Source organism: Oncorhynchus kisutch, linkage group LG10 (assembly GCF_002021735.2).
Source record: "Oncorhynchus kisutch isolate 150728-3 linkage group LG10, Okis_V2, whole genome shotgun sequence".
In the NCBI taxonomy this organism is placed as follows: domain Eukaryota; kingdom Metazoa; phylum Chordata; class Actinopteri; order Salmoniformes; family Salmonidae; genus Oncorhynchus; species Oncorhynchus kisutch.
Genome location: NC_034183.2, coordinates 33,835,616 through 33,856,571, shown reverse-complemented (window position 1 = coordinate 33,856,571; position 20,956 = coordinate 33,835,616). Strand labels below are relative to the sequence as shown.

General features: G+C 47.5%; 1 protein-coding gene across 6 annotated transcripts in view; it reads right to left on the bottom strand.

The window, feature by feature from the left end:
* LOC109898077 (KICSTOR complex protein SZT2) overlaps positions 1 to 20,956 on the bottom strand; it is a 107,008-nt gene that overhangs the window by 9,658 nt on the left and 76,394 nt on the right. For 4 of the 6 annotated variants that reach the window (XM_031833571.1, XM_031833572.1, XM_031833574.1 and 1 more), the window contains 15 exons: positions 20,006 to 20,127; positions 19,680 to 19,862; positions 16,770 to 17,037; positions 16,053 to 16,132; positions 13,211 to 13,339; positions 12,701 to 12,903; positions 12,056 to 12,149; positions 11,777 to 11,857; positions 11,381 to 11,455; positions 7,388 to 7,456; positions 3,142 to 3,355; positions 2,661 to 2,847; positions 2,456 to 2,578; positions 1,457 to 1,790; positions 977 to 1,186 (listed from right to left, as the gene is read on the bottom strand). In XM_031833571.1, the coding sequence (XP_031689431.1) occupies positions 977 to 1,186; positions 1,457 to 1,790; positions 2,456 to 2,578; positions 2,661 to 2,847; positions 3,142 to 3,355; positions 7,388 to 7,456; positions 11,381 to 11,455; positions 11,777 to 11,857; positions 12,056 to 12,149; positions 12,701 to 12,903; positions 13,211 to 13,339; positions 16,053 to 16,132; positions 16,770 to 17,037; positions 19,680 to 19,862; positions 20,006 to 20,127 (2,372 nt within the window). The remainder of the gene's footprint in view (positions 1 to 976; positions 1,187 to 1,456; positions 1,791 to 2,455; positions 2,579 to 2,660; positions 2,848 to 3,141; positions 3,356 to 7,387; positions 7,457 to 11,380; positions 11,456 to 11,776; positions 11,858 to 12,055; positions 12,150 to 12,700; positions 12,904 to 13,210; positions 13,340 to 16,052; positions 16,133 to 16,769; positions 17,038 to 19,679; positions 19,863 to 20,005; positions 20,128 to 20,956) is intronic. The other 2 variants (XM_031833575.1, XM_031833576.1) reach the window with 1 other exon arrangement.

Here is a 20,956-nt window from a genome sequence, read left to right as displayed (position 1 = left end):
TAAGCAACTCAAGTGTGTATTTGGTTTTGTGTTTTAGGTCATTGTCCTGCTGAAAGGTACATTTCTACCTGTCTACCTGTGTCTGTAGTTGCTCAAAACCATTGCCCCAACCATTGTGTAATTGGAGCAGGGTACTTTTAATTATTGGAGCTCTGAAGAAAGGCCTTTATTTTACAAAGCCAACAGGTGAAGAATGGCTATATCGTTAACATCAATAACAAACTTCTGGGTTAAAGTGTTTAAAAAAAAAGTTATTACAGAAGATAATCTGTTCCCAGTAACTAAATGTATCCATCTAACAAACACAAAAGGCTAACAGGAAACTCTACAACACTGACACAATGCATGCTTATCTAACTCAAGAGGTACATAGCCAAATCAAAATCAGCAATGGAACGCAATATCCTAATATGGACATGACGTGATACTGGAAATTAGGCTATTGAAAACAATACATATGTACAGCTGACTGGAACCATCCAATCGCTCTGAACGGCTGCACAATCCAATCAGTGACCGGATGCGTTTTAATGATGGGTGTAGATGGCTCTATAATAATTATGCCCCTTGCTGTATGTGTACAGTAGGGTGCTGATGGGCGTTTGAGATGTTTCCTAAACAGGAAGAGCAGCAAACAGATGCTGTCAAATCAACACAGCAGCTACTGCTAAAGCAATAAGCGAATAGAGGCGATACAAACAGGACCTGAGAAAGACATGTTTTATCATACATCACTGCACATCTGAGTGAGTCAGTGAGGAAGGAGGGTTTGTGTGTAAACAGGAGAGCAAGGTCAGGGTCAATCATTGAAAAGTAAATGAGGAAAATTGAGTATTGGAATTTCAGCTTATTTCCTAAATTGACTGACTAGAAATGGAATGAGCCCCGACCCGGCAGGAAAGACATCAATATGAAGTATGGCGGTGAGGTGAGCTGGTGTGGTCTGTAGTGGAGTGAGGTACAGTGTGTTCTTTACCAGCTGTGGGTCGATCTCCTCGACAGATCGACTCTGCACGGCGTTGAGGAGCTCCTCCAATTCGCTGAAGGACAGTTTGCTCAGCTTGAGCTTGTCCATGGCCAGGTGATGGTGTTCACCATGGAACAGCCTCCTCCACAGATTATCCCTGCGACAGTGGCCCATGGCCTGCTCCACGCTCGCCTGGATCTGCCTCCGTGCACAGCCCACCTGGATGGATTTATTTGACTCATTTAAAATACATTGCCTATAATCTCATGTACATGCCACATTGGCAATAACTACGACGTAAATATATCGGTACACTGATTTCTTTAGTTATACTAACATAGGAACCTATTCCTTTTTTTTAAACAGAAATGAACCTAGTATGAAATAGTAACCTACAGTTTCTTCATCCATGCGAGTACAATGTTACGCATATTAAATAGTTCAAGATTAAAAACACAATTAAGTTCTAGCAGTCCTGGAGAACCCTACCTCCTGATTGAGTAGAGGGAACAGAGGAGAGGGGTAGAGGAGTCCCTGGGCCCCAGACCCAGACCTCCGGCGGCCAGTCAGGGGGTAAAACTCGTTCCCATCGCTGGGGGTAGAGATGGTGTCTGGGGCTGAGGTTGCAGGTGGGGTCTCCTCCCAGAGGTCCGGTTCAGGGTCCCGTACCCCGCCCAGTTCTGTCCCCTTCTCAGGGGGAACCTTTCCTCCCAGGTCGCGGGACTCTCGGTGTATCTGGGGAAGCTTTTTGAAGCGCCGCATGTCAGCAGTCAGCCGGGGGAACAGCTCTCGCTGACTGGTCATGATCACGTAGTAACGCAGCCTGAACCATTAAACAGACACAGATTAAAAAGACAGACAAGTCACTCTCAATGCAGTGCAATAAACCTCTTACATACACAGAGATATTGGTACAATACACTGCTTCATGTTGTGTAACCTACTGTACAGAATACTAACCTACTGTTTTCAATAGCAACCTACAAAATTGTAGCCTTTCCCCAATTTTCAAAAGAAACCATTTCCCCACAGCATTTCAGAGGATTGAAGAAGGGGAAATGGGATACCTAGTCAGTTGCGCAACTGAATGATATTCAACCAACACGTCTTCCTCATTTAACCCTCTGAACCAGAGAGGTGCGCGTGGCTGCCTTAAATCGACAACCACGTCATCGGCTCCCATGTTCGGGGTTAACTGCCTTGCTCAAGGACAAAAGAGAGCAACATGGTTTTCACCACATGTATACCCTGGTCTAACCCGTCTGACAAGGAGTAATTACTTCCCCCATCCATTGTGTGATATTTATACAACGGGTGGGTCTAATCACGGATGCTGATTGGTTAAAACCGCATTCCAGCCGGTGTCTATTCCACAAGTTAGCACCGGCTAAATCTACGAAGTTAAAATGCCCGTTCACCCATCTGACTGCGCAATCCACTGTCTCATCAGCTCAGCCAGGCAATTTATAAACTAGATCTACACTGGACCTCAGCAGATGTCTCTCTCCCTCCGACTGCTCCTCAAATGGTGCGGCATTGTGACACACCAGCAGGGACACGTCAAAATCGTCATGGTGACGCAGGCCTTCCAGGTCCTTGTAAGAGCCCGAGCTGGAGGAGAAGAATAGGTCATGAATAATGTATCTTTTAAAGTCGCAGAGTTGTGTGTGTGTGTGTGTGTCCATAAACCTACCTGTTCCAAAGCGCCACCAGAGCGTACTCATGCAGGTCGGAGCTGGGTGGCGCTCCCTTCTTGCCTTCGCTGGTCATTGCAACCTTGGACATGCGAAGGGGCTTCATGCCATAGGTGCCAGCGTGGTCAGTGATGTAGTTATACAGCTGGTGGGCTGTGATCATCCCCGTAGAGATAGAGAAACTCCCTGACAGACAGACAGGTAGAGAGCATGAGCTCACTGACAGGACATAGGCCTACATTCAACCCAACACGGATTAGTAACCTGCGCACAGCGACATACTTTCAAAGGCAATTTCCCAGATGTTCACAGAGACCATGCTCACTGTTTAGGCTCAAGCAGAGATCACATGTGAAAGTGAAAACGCAAAGCACAGGTGGTTTATGTTAAAGCACAGTCTTAACCATGTTCCTACTGCTGGGACTCATCTTCGCAGCAGCATCCGGGTCTACTTGTTTAGGTGGGCTGGCTCAGACTCACCCTGGAAGACGTGATTGCGTCCGAACTTGGGGATGTCAGGGTGATGAGCAATGAAGTCCTCCAGGAAGCCGGTCAGCTGGTATCCTTGCCGCAGGGTCATGTGACAGCCCACCAGGTACTGGTGCACCACCCGCAGGTGGAAGTCATAGCTGAACGAGTGCACGTGCATCAGGTCACGCACCTTATCACACTCCTCTGTGAACAGCATGGAGAGCTGGAGGTGAGAGAGAGGGGGGGGGGGCGACACAGTGTAGACCCTCACTACCGAGTTCATTAAGGGTTGCGGGGATGGGATTGAATGGGATACACCACACACACACACAGACAGTCAAACGCACACACACACACGCACGCACACAATGGAACCTAGCAATCACCTAGTCCAGAGGAAGAAGATCCCCATGACCTAACCTACCCAGCATCCTTCGCATCCTCAGATCATGACCTTAAACCCCAAACCCCTTTTTTCAAGTCGATACATTCACAAAATCATCTGAATTCTCCTGGATTAAAATCGAGCCAGCATTGGCAGTATCATATGCACAATTCAATGTTTTATAATAGCGTTTCTAAAGTTAGGCCCAGCGCCTCTCTCGCTCTCTGCATTGCCATCTGTCTAGTGTCTAATAGTGATAGCAGCCCCATTAAAAACTGTTGTCTACAGCCATTGTCTGTCTGTGTTGTATCCATCCAATCTGTGGCAGCATGCACTTAAAGTGCTTATACTGCAACGCTACTCCCAACCCTCCTTTGTGAGAGCCTTTCGTAAGCAACTGTGATATCAATCAACTTCACAATTGTATATCTTATTTAATTAAATCCAACATCAAAGCGGAGGCTTACAAAAGCATTAAATGGCAAAATGCAAATGATTGCAGTGAGAGGCTGGAGCATGCTGTAATTACGACCCAATAACAGGAGCTAGGGTTCCGGGGGGGGGGGGGGGGGGGGGGGGGGTAAATGCTATTACTGCTGCTTTCATCTTGACCCTTTGCCTGGAACAGGTCTTGTCAAATCCAAAGTCAGGGGGAAAAATAACACTCCGTTTTCATTTAATGCCAGCACTAGTCGTCTAGATGCATACAGTACATTACACATCAAGATAAAGTCATTTCTCTCTCCTTTTTAAGTCAACGTTAACAGTTGAACCTTTCACCAGCTCTCTGATAAAGTGAACACGTTGAACCTGACTTTTCCATGTTATTTTGTGTTCGGGCAGACACCTTCAATAATAAAATGTACAGACGGTGGAAGAGATTGAAGGGTAGAAGTAGTAGAGTAATGTCAGAAGTTCGGAACGGGACGGTACAGAGCAGTTTAGTAGTTCAATGGTTCTGTTGGTCAGTGTTCCCCAATTGTAGCTGGAGAGATCTGGAGCCTAATTAACTGGAACCCCTGACCCCCGAGTCCACAGGGCAGCGGAAGCTATTAGGAGTGCAAACGTCCCTTTAGCAGTGAAACCACAGGGACACAATATAACACTGTTTAATTCTGTGAGTGGAGCAACACGTTTATTAGGGACCTTTTAACATCAACACTGTGGATTAATTTCTCAGGCATTTCATGCATGAATTGCTCAGCCAATCATATCTAAAAAATAATTTTGGGTAGACTTTTGAAACTTGCTTGTATCTTTAACTTAGTGTTAATGCGACAACTTTCAAACTGTTCATATGTGCTAGCAAAGAGGTGAAAGTATAGAACTTAGTTGAAAAGTCAATTTTCGGTATTTACACTGCTCCAAAAAATAAAGGGAACACTAAAATAACACATCGTAGATCTGAATGAATGAAATATTCTTATTAAATACTTTTTTCTTTACATAGTTGAATGTGCTGACAACAAAATCACACAAAAATTATCAATGGAAATCAAATTCATCAACCCATGGAGGTCTGGATTTGGAGTGACACTCAAAATTAAAGTGGAAAACCACACTACAGGCTGATCCAACTTTGATGTAAGGTCCTTAAAACAAGTCAAAATGAGGCTCAGTAGTGTGTGTGGCCTCCACGTGCCTGTATGACCTCCCTACAATGCCTGGGCATGCTCCTGATGAGGTGGCGGATGGTCTCCTGAGGGACTGACCCACCGCCAAACCGGTCATGCTGGAGGATGTTGCAGGCAGCAGAACATTCTCCACGGCGTCTCCAGACTCTGTCACGTGCTCAGTGTGAACCTGCTTTCATCTGTGAAGAGCACAGGGCGCCAGTGGCGAATTTGCCAATCTTGGTGTTCTCTGGCAAATGCCAAACGTCCTGCATGGTGTTGGGCTGTAAGCACAACCCCCACCTGTGGACGTCGGGCCCTTATACCACCCTCATGGAGTCTGTTTATGACCGTTTGAGCAGACACATGCACATTTGTGGCCTGCTGTAGGTCATTTTGCAGAGCTCTGGCAGTGCTCCTCCTGCTCCTCCTTGCACAAAGGCGGAGGTAGCGGTCCTGCTGCTGGGTTGTTGCCCTCCTACGACCTCCTCCACGTCTCCTGATGTACTGGCCTGTCTCCTGGTAGTGCCTCCATGCTCTGGACACTACGCTGACAGACACAGCAAACCTTCTTGCCACAGCTCGCATTGATGTACAATCCTGGATGAGCTGCACTACCTGATCCACTTGTGTGGCTTGTAGACTCCGTCTCATGCTACCACTAGAGTGAAAGCACCGCCAGCATTCAAAAGTGACCAAAACATCAGCCAGGAAGCATAGGAACTGAGAAGTGGTCTGTGGTCACCGCCTGCAGAACCACTCCTTTATTGGGGGTGTCTTGCTAATTGCCTATAATTTCCACCTGTTGTCTATTCCATTTGCCCAACAGCATGTGAAATTTGTTGTCAATCAGTATTGCTTCCTAAGTGGACAGTTTGATTTCACAGAAGTGTGATTGACTTGGAGTTACATTGTGTTGTTTAAGTGTTCCCTTTATTTTTTTGAACAGTGTATATCAAAGCTCTTTTCTAATACAAAGAGACACTTTACATTACAACGAAAGAGGATGACAGTGGATTAGTGATGCAAAAAAAAAACAGATACCGAGAGGATTCTTAATTATCGGGGCCATCCAAGAAGCAGAGAAATCACATAAGAGTTGATTGGAGCAGAGAAAGAGCGAAATGGAAGGCAGGGCCAGACAGGGACATGATTCGAGCCCATCAGAAGAAGAAGATCACAGATCCTTGGACCGATGGGTCACCAACCCGCAAGACCCCACACCAGGTGACATGAAGTTTCAACTAGACACAGAGAGAGAGAGAGAGACAGAGAGAGAGAGAGAGAGAGAGAGAGAGAGAGAGAGAGCACTAAATGTGCTAAAAGAAATCACAAACAGATGCTTGAAGACTTCATGGAAGTCAGAAGATTGCTCAGTCCAGATTTCAGCTGCACAAAAAAAGACACAAGGAAAGACAGTAACAGTAGGCATTCTGCAGAACAAGCAGCATTTAGGCTAGTTTATTCACCAGCTGCATGACAAACACAGACTGATACAGAAGTAGCTCGGAGGGAGGGGCAAAATGACCCACAGACAGACAGTAAATCGCCCAGGCCTGTTTGCCCCAGCAGTAAAATGGAGATGTAGATTGAGACAGGAGTCAGGCAACCCCAAAGACAACAGGGTCTAGAGGACTGAGATAAACCCAAGAGTCACAACTGAACAGACACGTAGGGAAGTCGAAAGCTCCACCAGGCTGCACTGATGATTGAATCTATTCTATCAGACAGATGAAGCCATCACAAGAGAGAGAGAGAGAGAGACAGAGACACAGAGAGAGAGAGAGAGACAGAGAGAGACAGAGAGAGAGAGAGAGACAGAGAGAGACAGAGAGACAGAGAGAGAGAGAGAGACAGAGAGAGAGAGAGACAGAGAGAGAGAGAGAGACAGAGAGAGACAGAGACAGAGACAGAGAGACAGAGACAGAGAGAGACAGAGAGAGACAGACAGAGACAGAGACAGAGAGAGACAGAGACAGAGACAGAGACAGAGAGAGACAGAGACAGAGACAGAGAGAGACAGAGAGAGAGAGAGACACACAGAGAGAGAGAGAGAGACACGGAGAGAAAAATAGCACAATACGGAAAGGGAAAGAGAGAGGAAGAGAGGGTTAAAGAAAGAGGGATACTGTAGATTCAGAGAGAGAGAGACAGAGAGACCGAGAGATCAGGGGCCATGGCAGCAAGCAGAGGGAAGAGGAGGGGGTGGAGCCTGATTGGTGGAAGACACCCCGCCCCTAAGGGTTCTGGGACATACCGCAGAGTCAGAGACCGGTGTGGCGTCAGGGAACGGCTTGAGACGAAGAGGTTTGGTGAGGAGGGAGCCCTGATGGAGAGAGGATATGAGATGGGACGAGACAGACACAGAAACATACACACACACAAAAGGAAAAGAAATGGACAGAGAACAAGACAGACAGAAACACAAACAGAGCAAAATACACATACAAAAGACAACCGTCACAATACTGAGATGTATTACACATGCAAAGACAAATACAAAACAAATGTGTTGCTACACACTCACATTAATAAGATTACAGTGACATGGAAGAGAGCGGTGACAAGAGGTGACACATTAGTGGGTGTGTGTGAGCGCCAAGCACGAGCAGGCCAGACAGGCCACAAATACAACGGTCAACACTGATGGGAACTGAGGGTGACTGGTGACAGCGTCCAATTATAAACCACACAGACACAAAAGGCAAACACAGCTGCCCAATGAATCTCTCACTCATCCACTCCAGTGCTGAACTCACACGTCGGCCAACCTGCTATGCACCGAGACTCTGGAACCACGACGGCTCTTCACACACTATTTACCACCCCCCTCTCTCTTTGTTTACTCAGACTAACATGCATCACTTTGAGCCATACAGTAACACTAGTCTGGAGAGAGGACGGCGTGGAGGACATTGACACACGGTCCTCTGTCTGAATCACATTAAATAACGGTCAACTCACGACCTGAAAACTGATCAGTCACGAGAAGGATAGATAGAGAGAGGGAAGAGAAAAATAGCTTTTCACAAAAGCCTTACACAGGAGATCCAGTCAGTCTGTACTCAGCATGCCGTGCCGAGCTGAGTTCAGCCAATAGTCTCGTACATAAAGTCCAGAACAGACCTACCCCTCCTAAGTCCATCTCCATATCTCCTTAGTCCACAGACACGACAGTCCATTAGCTCTGTTTAGAGTAGGCGGGCTGCTGCAGTCGCGAGACACACACTCCACTCTGCCCATTAGTTTACACGGCAAAGCTATTACCAGTCTGAAATATACTGGTTATATTTGAGCACCGGAATATGTCTGAGATCAGAATACCGTACACGGCAGGCAATCACGATGAAGAGTTTAATAAAAGAGCAGAAAATGATATTTTGCCAAGTGAGTTCACTAATTTATTTCAGTTTGACTTAAAAAGGAGATGGAGGACAGGACTGTTTTAAATCCCCTCTCTTGTTAATATAGTTGTAGGTCATTTCAACAACATAAATGCTTCACCGAGTTTCCCACTGTGGTTTTAGTAATACACCAGTCCATCATTTCATAGCTTCCGGGCTTTGAGCACACACACATTTAGAAACAAACAAACAAACGTTAAAAAAAAACTACTTCAGATGTCTTAATAGTCGTAGATGGCCAGCTGCTGGAGAGAGGCACCTGTTGGGGCTTTCCCTCACTACCGGCAGAGAGACATCTGGAGACGCTCAGCAAACACACAGCAGTCATTTAAACACCTTTACATTGAATTACACCGGGAGCAAAAACCTGGATACACTCCAGCTTTATATATATATATATACACACACACAGAGACAGAGAGAGACAGAGACAGAGACACAGAGACAGAGAGAGAGAGAGAGAGAGAGAGAGAGAGACAGAGACAGAGACAGAGAGAGACAGAGAGAGAGAGAGAGACAGAGAGAGAGAGAGAGAGAGAGAGAGACAGAGACAGAGACAGAGAGAGACAGAGAGAGAGAGAGAGAGACAGAGAGAGAGAGAGAGAGACAGAGAGAGAAGAGACAGAGACAGAGACAGAGACAGAGACAGAGACAGAGACAGAGAGAGAGAGAGAGAGTAAGGAAGAGAGTGAACCAGAGTCAACTGTGAGTCCTAGGAGATAGATAAAGGAGGGAGGGAGGGAGGGAGGGAGGGAGGGAGGGAGGGAGGGAGGGAGGGAGGGAGGGAGGGAAAGAGAGAGAGTAAGGAAGAGAGTGAACCAGAGTCAACTGTGAGTCCTAGGAGATAGATAAAAGGAGGTAGGAACAGAGGGGGGAGGGTTGAGCGAGGGAAGGAGGGAGGGGGAGAAAGAGGGAGGGAGAAAGAGGGAGGAGGGTTGAGCGAGGGAAGGAGGGAGGGGGAGAAAGAGGGAGGGAGAAAGAGGGAGGGAGGGAGAGAAAGAGGGAGGGAGGGAGAGAGAGAAAGAGGGAGGGAGGGAGAGAGAGTAAGGAAGAGAGTGAACCAGAGTCAACTGTGAGTCCTAGGAGATAGATAAAAGGAGGGAGGAACAGAGGGGGGAGAGATGAGCGAGGGAAGGAGGGAGGGCGAGAAAGAGGGAGAGAGAAAGAGGGAGGGAGGGAGGGAGAAAGAGGGAGGGAGGGAGAGAGAAAGAGGGAGGGAGGGCGAGAAAGAGGGAGAGAGAAAGAGAGAGAGGGAGGGAGGGAGAGAGAGAAAGAGGGAGAGAGGGAGAGAGAGAAGGACTCACATGAATCACACAATAGCCTGTAGGGGTATAACTGTCCACCAAACCTACGGTTCGGTAAGTATTGCGGTTTTGCGTCATGGTTCGGTTCAGTTTTGGTACACTGGAAAAATGTAATGCCATTCACAATGTTCATTCAGCATTCACAATGTTCCTTGCATTGTCTGTTGTGACCGGATTGTTATGCTGGGCCTCTCAAGTTTCCACTCTGATGCTGCGTTTGTAACCATGTGGGAGGTGGAATTTACCAGTTCTGAAGTCGTAAATACCAGTTGGATTCATTCATGTGATTTGAACTCATTGAAAAATGGCAATTGGCTAATGGCCAACAAGCTGCAAACTATAAATTAAAAGTACAGCTATCATGCTTGTAAAAAACAAAAAACAAAACACATTAATACATTGCTTTTTATAAATAATGTTTTGTAGTTGCATTTAACTGATGAAAATGCTGTTATAGAGAAGTGGGTGCTAAAGGATGATAAATGAGTTTCCCACTAGTAATTACCAGTTTGAGGGCCGTTCAATTGGGTTTTTCCCAGTCGTATGCTGTAAATCCCCACTTCCCACTTGGATGCGAACGCACCCCAACACTGCTTCGTTCAGTGCCAGATGCGTACTAAGGGGTGTGTGTATGTAGCAAGGTACATCTCCCACTCCGGGGTAATCTGATGGGCTCTCACTGTGAAATTCATTAAAAACTTTGGCTTGCTTATATAGCGTGTGTAATACTTGTTTGCTGAAATGGGTGCAAAAAGAACGTTTAGTCACGTGTCTTGGGCATTCTCACAAGGCGCTGAAACCCCCTATTCTCAACCACCGAGAATGGGCGCATATCCGCGGCTATAAACAAAAAAAACGTCAAAAACATCGCTCTTATAATTGATTTGGCCCAGTCAGAATCAGCTGCCGAGGGCTGCTTGAATGCAGAGGGGAGAAGATGTTGTTTCTTTGCGTTTCCGTCTTGCTCTGGTATACCGGTGTGATGTCGACATAAACGTGTCAACATATTTGAGGCGTTTGCAGATGCATAGCCTGTTCTCGTTGAGCGCGGCGACATACGGTTAACGTTTTAGCCACAACTCTCTGTCCATCGCCGCCGTGATCTACCCGGGAAGCCAAAATGTTGCCAAACTGAAGATTGAAACAGTGATGGAGGAGCCCCCCCCCCCACCACTCGCCATCGTACAGAACTAGTTCCCGGTTGCCCCTCACAAAAAGACAGTATGAAATGCGCCAATTAAGATATAGATATATTTTTTAAGAGGCAGCCGTACAACACAGCGCAGGCATAGACTATAGGCCTCCTAATAAGTGTACCATTCGACCCCTAATAGCCATGGGGAGGGGGAGGAGTTTAAAGTCATGACGATGATTCCAGAGATGTGAAATCAAGCCGTTTACAAGATCTCATCTCGCACTCCCTCCCTCTCTACTCATCCCTCTTTACCCAGCCTCAGGCGGACCTAGAGTCTGGCTAATTTGGCCCTGGCTCTGTGGTCTAACTCACAGCACCAGCGATAAGAGACGCCGTCGCGATGTTACCTGAGAGTTGACGGTCTGTCCCATGGGGATGCGGGAACACTCCAGAGCATACTGCTTCACACAGAAGTAGCAACCCTGATAGAGAGAGGGAGACCGAGAAAGACAAGACAATTATAGAGGGAGAGAGCGAAAGACAAGGGGAGAAGGAGAGAGAGATTTTAAAATGCATATTGTGTGGTGTGGTTACAATGACGACAACAGTTCTAAACTCATCTCCTGACACTGTGAGAAGGGAGGGGGGTGTAATATGGAGTGACAGAGAAAGGGCTAGAGGGAGAGAGATAGAGGGAGAGAGAGAGAGAGAGAGAGAGAGAGAGAGAGAGAGAGAGAGAGAGAGAGAGGTGGAGGTTTAATATATAGAGAGGGGTGGAGGAGGTCTGTAGGCAGCAGTCTCACCTGGAAGGCCAGCTCCATCAGTACGATGCCCCCTGGGAGCGCCCTCTGGAGGTGGTACGCGGTGGTGCCTGACCCTGTGCTCTGCAGAGAAATACAACAATATCTCAAGAGTTAATGAGGGTGATGGAGGGAATTTTGTATATATGTGTGTGTGTGTGTGTGTGTGTGTGTGTGTGTGTGTGTGTGTGTGTGTGTGTGTGTGAGTATCTCCCGGTATGCCTTTCAGTCACAAAAAGTGTGTGTGTGAATAGCATCATCTCTTACATCACCACTACTTACCTTTGGGCTGTCCTCACTCCTGGCCTTGTTATAGGAGAAGGACTGCCTCTCTGACGAGAGTGAGCTGAGCATGGCTGCCCGGGCCCTGGCGATGCTGCAGGGAGGGGCGGAGGGAGAGACAAGCAGGGTTAGGGGTGAGGCAGAGCTGGAGAGACCAACGAGAGAGAGAGTGTGTGTGTGTGTGCATTCTCCTTTAAGCAGGGGTCCCAGAGACTGGCAACACAAAAGAGTGAATCACCCAGTCCTGGGCCAGAGGATGACAGAGACCGAGAGAAGCAGAAACAGCATCTGCCCAGTGGCTGCTACAGTTATATCACATCTGTGGCCAGGGGGATGTGGCTACTGGGGCTAGGATGTGATCACAACACATCTGATGACTAATGGATGAATGAACACTGCTCACAGTTCGGCTCACTCTCACAGAGAGGATTGTGGGAGGGAAAGAGGACATTTGCCCTGAGTTTTATTGCGTTTTTATTGTGAGAGATCGGGTGAGTTAGATATCCAATGTATTCATTACACATGGTAAATAAACTTGAAACTTGAGCTAGTATGGTGCAGAAAGATTGTTTGATTATATATATATATATGTGTATGTGTGTAGCGATTTGAGGACCACTGGGCTCCCACTGAGACAAGACGTACCTGCGTGCGGGGGACTGTGGCCGGACCTGGACCAGGATGAAGCCCATACTCTGAAGGTACTGGACATACTGCTGGAGGAAGGTGTTAGAGATGTCCTGCAGCCAGGGCTCCTCTCTCAGCCGGCTAGGCAGCATATCAGCTGAGTCCGTACTGTAGCTACGGTCCCTGCCAGACGCCGTGGAGTCACTGGAGCAGTGGCGCTTCTGAAGAGGGGGAGGAGAAGAGAGGGGAGAGGAGAAGAGAGGGGAGAGGGGTAGGAGAAGAGAGGGAAGAGGGGGAGCGGAGGGGCGAAAATAGAGGTTTCTGGTTGAAAGATTTCAGTGGTTTCTGGTTGAAAGATTGTTGGATGATTGCTGCTTGTTCCTTCCTGTTCTCAGAAATTCCCCAAGTTTGGGATGGTTTCCAAGATGTTATAACTAAAAGGGCATCTTTCAAAAGTAAGAAAGAAGTGAAAAAACACATGAGGAGTGTGTTGGAGGCCCCAAGGGAAAGCAGCCATGGTTGCTGTACCTTGACCTGTTGAGGTTGGACAATCTGCTCTTCTTGGATCTGCTTCCTGAACACGGGGTCAAAGAGCAGAGGGGTGGCGCAGTAGTGCACTAGCCTGGACGACTGCTTCAGAGTGTCCAAGTCCACCACCTGTGGAAAGTAAGGAAACATCTCTTTGTGGTCCTTCGAGTCAGATGTGAATTCTTCCTAGTATATATACTAAAAGCCCCAGAATGTTAATACACGCACACACACGACAGATCCTGAGTGGCGCAGCGGTCTAAGGCACTGCTTTGCAGTGCTAGGGGCGCCACTACAGATCCGGGTTCGATCACAACCGGCCGTCATCGGGAGTCCCATAGGGCGGCGCAGCGTCGTCCGGGTCAGGGGAGGGTAAGGCCCGGGGGGTAGACAGTCATTGTATATAAGAATGTGTTCTTATGAATTTTTTTTTTTTTTACAATACACACACAACCACCTACCCACCGTCACAACCACTGAGATCAACGTCCGGTTTTTCTAATGGCACAATAAATACAGTCTACTAAACGTTACGCCGACAATGCGGCTAGTGGGCGTAGTACAGAGGAATCTGACTGGTTAAACGTTACGGCTCATCTTATTCAGTCATATATATTTGTTGCCTTCTTATAAATCACTCCCATTGACACGTCTATCATCTATCTTCCCAGTGCAGCCTGAAGATGGAGATAGGACTGTGTGTGTGTGTGTGTGTGTGTGCACATGCAAGCTCCTCCATTGTCTTTAGTAAAAGTCCCTTCTGTCCTGCGTGTGTCCTGATGATGTCAGCAACGGGCCAAATAAACAGGGCCATTAACCCTGCCCCAAGGCATTCTGGGAGCTCTATCGTAGTCTGGCCTGAGCAGGTATCAGGAAGACAGTCACACACACACGTGTGATATAGGAGGGAAGGGGAGACAGACAGAAGACAACACCGTCTGTTGAGCTGATGTGATCTCCTCTCATATCTAATCCATCACGTCAGTGATAGAGCTGGGAATCCACAGGCGGGCCGGCAGGCAGATCTGAGGAGACCTAAAGGGCCAGTGAAGGGAGATGGGTCCCCCACTGTGGATGGACCAAGTCAGGCAGGCAGCCAGCCATCTGACTGGGCAGTAATGGATGAGCCTGCTCTGGTGAGAGGTAACTTACTGAGAGAAGGAGTAGGAGCACACACAGGGAACACAGACAATGTCATCACCAGGCACTAGCTCAATAGACAAGAGTCTAATTGGGACTGACTACTGGTGGTGGTTGTGGTGTTGCTGTTTATACTGTAGCCAACAGTTATTCACACTGTTGTTTTCATCCATCTACCTTTCATGATGAAGGTAGCTGGGGGAAACACCTGCACCACATTGCATTTTTGTGAAATGAGTGTTTCAGAAACATGAACGAATGTCAACACACACTTGTGATTTTTTTTCCATTGATACGGTACGCTGCGCCGGTATGTTCCAGAGATGTGCTGTCCGTGACGATGACGTAATGTTGGGTAACAATTAATTGTCACGCAAAATGACCACGGCATTGTCATAATTGTAATGAGTCTTCGAAAATTTGCTGCGATTTACCTAATGAATACAACTAAGCCTCTCTTCCGAGCCGTGCTGTTCTGCTCTTAAAACTTTACCCTATTCATGTCAAAAATGTAAGTCTATCTCATTGAATATAAAGCTAAATCCCCCCTTCACCTAAAATGTATTAAGACGATTATCACATATTTTTTTTGTTACAGGTAATTGTCCATAATTGTCGTGATTATATGATTATTGCGGCAGCCCTTAGCCGCCTGTCAAGATATTGCAGTGCCTCTGATGAAAGCACTGATGGGCTGGTGCTCGGGAGTCCCAGGACACCTACAATAATATGAAGTCTACTGTCCCACAATGCTTGCTAGAATATCAACTTAAGAGTTACCGTCTCTCGTTAAGAGCTGCTCAAATGCTCCAGCTTGCAAACTTTGTAAATGAGTTGCACTATTGAAAATGGGGACTACTTCAAAATAATCTCGTATTTATTTATCCGTGCCAAAGTCCCAGAATACTAAAACATGGCAATAGTTAAATATACGTCAATTAGCTACAGTGCATAAAAAAAAAAGTTCAGACAACCATTTGCACCCACATGCAAATGTGTGTAAATGTATTTGAGATGGAGAGCCGCTGTGTGCGTAACCTGCCAGCACCCGTGAACTCAACGCATTTGCAAGACACACTACATGACCGAGAGTATGAGGACATTTCCACTTCGCAATAACAGCACTTACAGTTGACCCGGGGCAGCTCTAGCAGGGCAGAAATTTAACAAGCTGACCTGTTGGAAAGGTGGTATCGTATGACGGTGCCACACTGGAAGTCACTGAGCCCTTCAGTAAGACCATTCTACAGCCAATGTTTGTCTATGGAGATTGCATGGCTGTGTGCTCAATTGTATACGCCAGTCAGCAACAGGTGTTGCTGAAGTAGCAGAATCCACTAATTTGATGGGGTGTCCACATACTTTGGTATATATAGTGTAGATAGCGCCGATTGTCAGACAGAGAGGAGCTGATATTTCTCCTCAGCAGAGTCGTTTACGGTGCTGCGTGTGCGTGTTTGTGTCCATTGGCCTGTCATGGGGAGGGAAATGGCTAAAATGGAGGGTCCTGCGTGGCTCAGTTGGTAAAAGCATGGCGCTTGAGACGCCAGGGTTGTGTGTTCCGACTCCCACGAGACATGAGTAAGAAAAATGAATGAAAATGTACACCCTCACCGCTATAAGTAACTCTGGATAAGAGTGTCTGCTAAACGACTCAAGTGTCAAATGTGACGTAAAATGGTTGCGGTAGATCGGTACTTACAGAGATGGGCATGTTGGACTGAGCTGACCTCTGCTGCCAAGTCACAAACAGGTTCTCAATCTTCATCTGCTTCTCCATCTCTGTCAACGTGGAGATAAATCCACACAAAACACTCGTTGGTCACACAGCCCCGCGGCGGGTCCAGAATGGCACCCTAAATCCCTTTAGTGCACTACCCATAGGGCTCTGGTCAAATGTAGTGCACTATAAAGGGGAATAGGGTGCCATTACTATAGGCAATAGGGCAGCTTTACAGTTCCCAGGGTCATGTAGCCATCCCTCAGAGCTAAAAGCCATCTGCCTGTCTCTGTTAGGGCCAAGAACTAACCATCGCCCTCTCCTCAATCAGCCTAGCTGTCTACTTCATCTTTGCTCCTGTCTGCCTGGCTGCTGGATGGACTGGTGTGGCTCACATTGTATCAAACAAACATAACTAGAGAATCCTGTACTCTAACCCCCCCCCCCATTAAACCTTTTACAACACATTAACATCGGTTGTGTTATAAAAACAAAATGCTTTAAATATCCACTTCATTCTCAACCTAAGTAATATTGCATTAGTTAAACTGTAGGAAAGTAGATGGCACAGTATGTATTAGTTATATGGCAAAGGTGGGTGAGGAGCAGAGTGACCATATCTGACCATTAAATCTGAAATATAAACCTTATCTTAGAACATATACAGTGTTTATACACATCATTGGGCCCATATCTGACCTCTCCTCTCTGCAGCCTTGACCTCTAGTAGCTGGGCCCCGTGCCGAGCCACCACGTCGGCCCCGTCCTGAGCGCTGGCCAGGGGGCGGCCCATCCCGATGTCCCGGAGGGCTTCGTCAAAGGGCACCAGTTCTGAGGGGAAGTGGAGGGGGGCCAGGGAGCGGACGGAGCTAGCCAGCTTGCCCTGGTCCTTGCTGGGTACTGGGGGCACTGGGCTCCTCAGCAGGGCATCAGCCTCCAAGGTTGGGTTCAGGAACGGGTTGGGCTCCTGGAGAGAAGAAGAAGATGAGTCAGAGCGAGAGAGATTGAGAGAGGAAGAGAGGGAGAGAGAGGAAGCAGGAGATGATGAGAGGGGGAGCAAGAGAGATAAAGGGGAGAGAGAAAGTAGATGATAGGAGGGAGCGAGAGAGATGAATCGAGAGAGGGAACAGAGAAAGAGTCAAATAAGGAGGAGAATAGAGGGGGAGCGAGAGAGAGATGGAGAGAGATAAAGAAGAAGATGAAAGACAGAATGAGAGCGATGGAGTGAGTGCGAGGGGGGCGTAGAAGCTGTGAGGCGCTCTCCAAGTTATTGAACAAGTAACTTTCTGGTATATGAACATGCCACGACAATGATTATGCTATTAAATACACATGAACGCGGTGCCTGAAACAAGTCTAAGCCATGGGTTGTTATCAACAACAAAAGAATGCAACTCATATCTGACAAATCTGAATTCCAACTCCAAATTCCACTGTGTAAAAAACAACCTACCAGGACACAAGTTGTACACACACACATTTTAGATGAACCTAAAAGGTAGAAACCTATCCTGTAAACATCAAAATGTACAGAGCAACTCTGGTAGGGCTGAAACCATGATCTAGTTGATATGCCTAACAGAACTAGGACAGAGCCCTTGACTCAAACTGTGGCAGGGATTGGTGAAGCTCTAGAGATGGCACAGACTCATGGACAGCATGTCCTGTCTGACACTGCACAGCTAATATGTCCGTACCCCCCCTCTCCCCTCTGCTCAGGGGAACTTTTGCGCAAGTTAGCGCAACGGAGCAGCTTAACGGCTGCTGGGCAGGACCAAGGCAACAGACGAGGAAGAGGAGGGCCCAGACGCCCCAGGGTGGCAGAACCCTCTGTCCAGTGTCTGTCTTGTGCCCGCAGGGCAAGGGGGGGGGGGGGGGGGGGGTTTGAACTGGGCACTGGTGCCCACTGTGCTCCTCATCAGGACAGTGACAGATGACGGTCTGCGGGGGCAAATTTTCCGTCGCTCTGATTCTGCCTTCTGTCAGCATTCGTTAGTGGAGAGGCGATTAAGAGTGAGGGCATCGAGGGAGAAACAGGAGAAAGTTTGGGAGATTTTCTTTTCCTTTTAATTTGACATTTTTTCACTCCAATCGGTTGTTGCGCGGTGGCAAAATGTTAGAAGGATGTTTAAATCACATGGACCCCCCCCCCCCCCCCCCCCCCCCAAAAGCATTGTAAAACCAAATGCAGTGTGTGTATCCTCTTATGTTCCCAGTAAAAAGAAAAGCGGCAGAGCAAAACTGTTTCTATGACAGATTAAATACAGAATGTTATTTTTGCAAAATCATCTCAAAGCCCTAAAAATAGGTCTCGCCTTTCTTCCGACTCCTGTGTATCGGCACTCGTGCAGACTGCTCAGAAATGATAGGCATTCTTTGTTTTTGACCCCAGAGCTACGGAACTAAAAACACGGGGCTGTGAAGTCAGAGAGCTGAGTGATTCTCTTCACTGTGGTCCCAAATGGCATCCCATTCCCTACAGAGCACCGTGGGCCCTGGTCAAAAGCAGTGCACTAACAAGGGGAATAGGGTGAGAATTAGCACACAGCCATTCTCTCTGCTCCTCTCCTCGCGCATATCAAAAGGAGTGAGAGATACAAGGACGCTGACGGGAACGTTGACTGAAAAGGAGAAGCAAAAGAAGAGGAACAGGAGGAATGAGGAAGGGAGGCCTCGGTGCCGACATGTCATACCAAGGTAGGGAGGAAGAGGGAGGGATGATCAGAGAGAGGGAAGAAAACTAGGTCATGTTGATGTTCCGTATTAAAAGACCAAGGAGAATCTACTGAGTACACCATACGCCAAATGGCGCCCTATCCCCCCCATGTCGTGCTCTACTCTTGACCAGGGCCCAATAGGGCTCCGATCAAAACAAGCGCAATAGGAATATTAAAACTGCTGCCATTTAAAACTCCGATGGGAAAAGAGACGTGGGAGGGGATTTAGTGACAAGACCCCCCTCCCAGCTTTCGCTAAGAAGAGAAGCAAGAAAGCAGAGGAGAGAGTGGGAAATCAAAGAAAGGCAATAGCAGGTAGCCTACCCACTAGAGGGAAAGAGGGCAGTGTGTCTGTGTGTGTGTGTGTATATACACAGTACCTGCTAGTGTGAAAGGAATCTCAGTCCCCACCCTCAGGAGTTGACAGCTGTGTGTACCCTGCTGTACCACCAGACACTGCCGTTACACTAACCAACAGACTGATTCCACCTGACTGAACCCCCATTTAAACCACCAGGACATTGTTCCCAATCCTAACATTGCACCATCTGTATATTGTGTGTGGGCATATGTTTCATACTTATAGGCCACAGTTATGCTGCACGAAAGAGTGGTAGACCGTGACGAATTCAAGCAGATGGCTGTGCCGTGCGTGAGATTGAGCGTTTACCTGATCAGGTCTTGGTGGGCAGGTGTGTCTGATTTAGATACGGTACCTCGCTGATGGCGTTGGTGTGCGCGTGAGCGTTCGACTGTGGTTACTGGAAGTATGACGGCTCCGTGTGAGATTGGCAGTGTCGTAAGGCGACGGTCAGCGCCACTTCACCAGGTCAAATTCGTGGTACACGTAAATGTACTCGGCGAGTGAAGGTGATTCTGAGAAACGGTTTACCTGTTTGAGGTCTGCGTGGGCCGGTGTGTCTGAGAAGCAGTAGTGGTGGAAGAGGCCCATCTTCTGGTTGAGGAGACAGTGGACAACGTGGGACCTGGCATTCTGCCACTGGACCAGCCTGACCAGTCCCCGGTTCAGAGACACACCAAGGTCCACCGACCAGTTATAGGTGTACAGGGTCACCTGGAGAGGGAGAGAGACATAGTTCAACACTGAGATTGAGATCAACCCACCTCACATAGCCTACGGGTGGAAATAAATGGGCCAAATTGTGTCATACATACCCCCAACCACCCACAACTCACTCCCCCACCTCCTCTCCTCACCTTCTTATCCAGGATGTGTATGAGGAGGAACCTCTGTCTTGGGGCCACGCCCCTCGAGGCCTGCCCTGGGCTGAAACAATCAGACTGCTCCAAGGCCTCGAAGCGCTGGAAGCCCTTATGAGCTGGACCAATAGGGAGAGAGAAGACAGTGAGAGTGGGACGCAGGGGAAGGATGCAGACCAGGTTTCGGGGTCAATGCCATTTATTTCAGTCAATACCGAAAGTAAACTGAAATTCCAATTCCATTTTGTCTTTATCGACAAGCAATGAGGCGCATTGGAATTGGAATTTTAGTTCCTGGATTGACTGAAATGTAATGGAATCGACCCCAACCTGACACAGCAGACAGAGGACAGACAGGAGAGAACCGGAGCTGAACCAGACTCTAGCGCAGTCTCCAAGATAAGGATGGTACGGTAGGATGGACTCAGGCCGACAATCAGTTAAACAAGGGGACCTTAATAATGTCACAGACTGAGAATCTTGCATCTCTTATGATCATCAAGTATATGATTACCATCAAGTATATTACCATCTGACCATCAAGTATATGACTAAACGGACAGTAAGTCACCCTATGGTGGGAAAGTGATTTCTGAACACGGTGCTATTAAGATGAAATAATAGACGGTTCTCATTACGTCCTATCAGACAGAGAACATCTCAGCAGGGTTTTGTAAGGCCCCCCCAAAGACCAGTTGCATACAATTATTCACAGATCCATTCTTTGAGAGGCATGCAGGGGGCTACTCCACTGCTGCCTTTAGAGCAGGCAGAGAAGAAGGGGGGGAAAAAAACATTTCCTTTCTAAGAAATTGACTATTATTTTGCCAGACGGCCAGAGAGTTAAGCTTGAAGATAACTTGTAGCCCTTTATGAGAGTAGAAATTGTGAGATTTGAGTTGACATTTGGAATTGAAATATAAAAGTTTGGAGGGAGACGAGACAGAA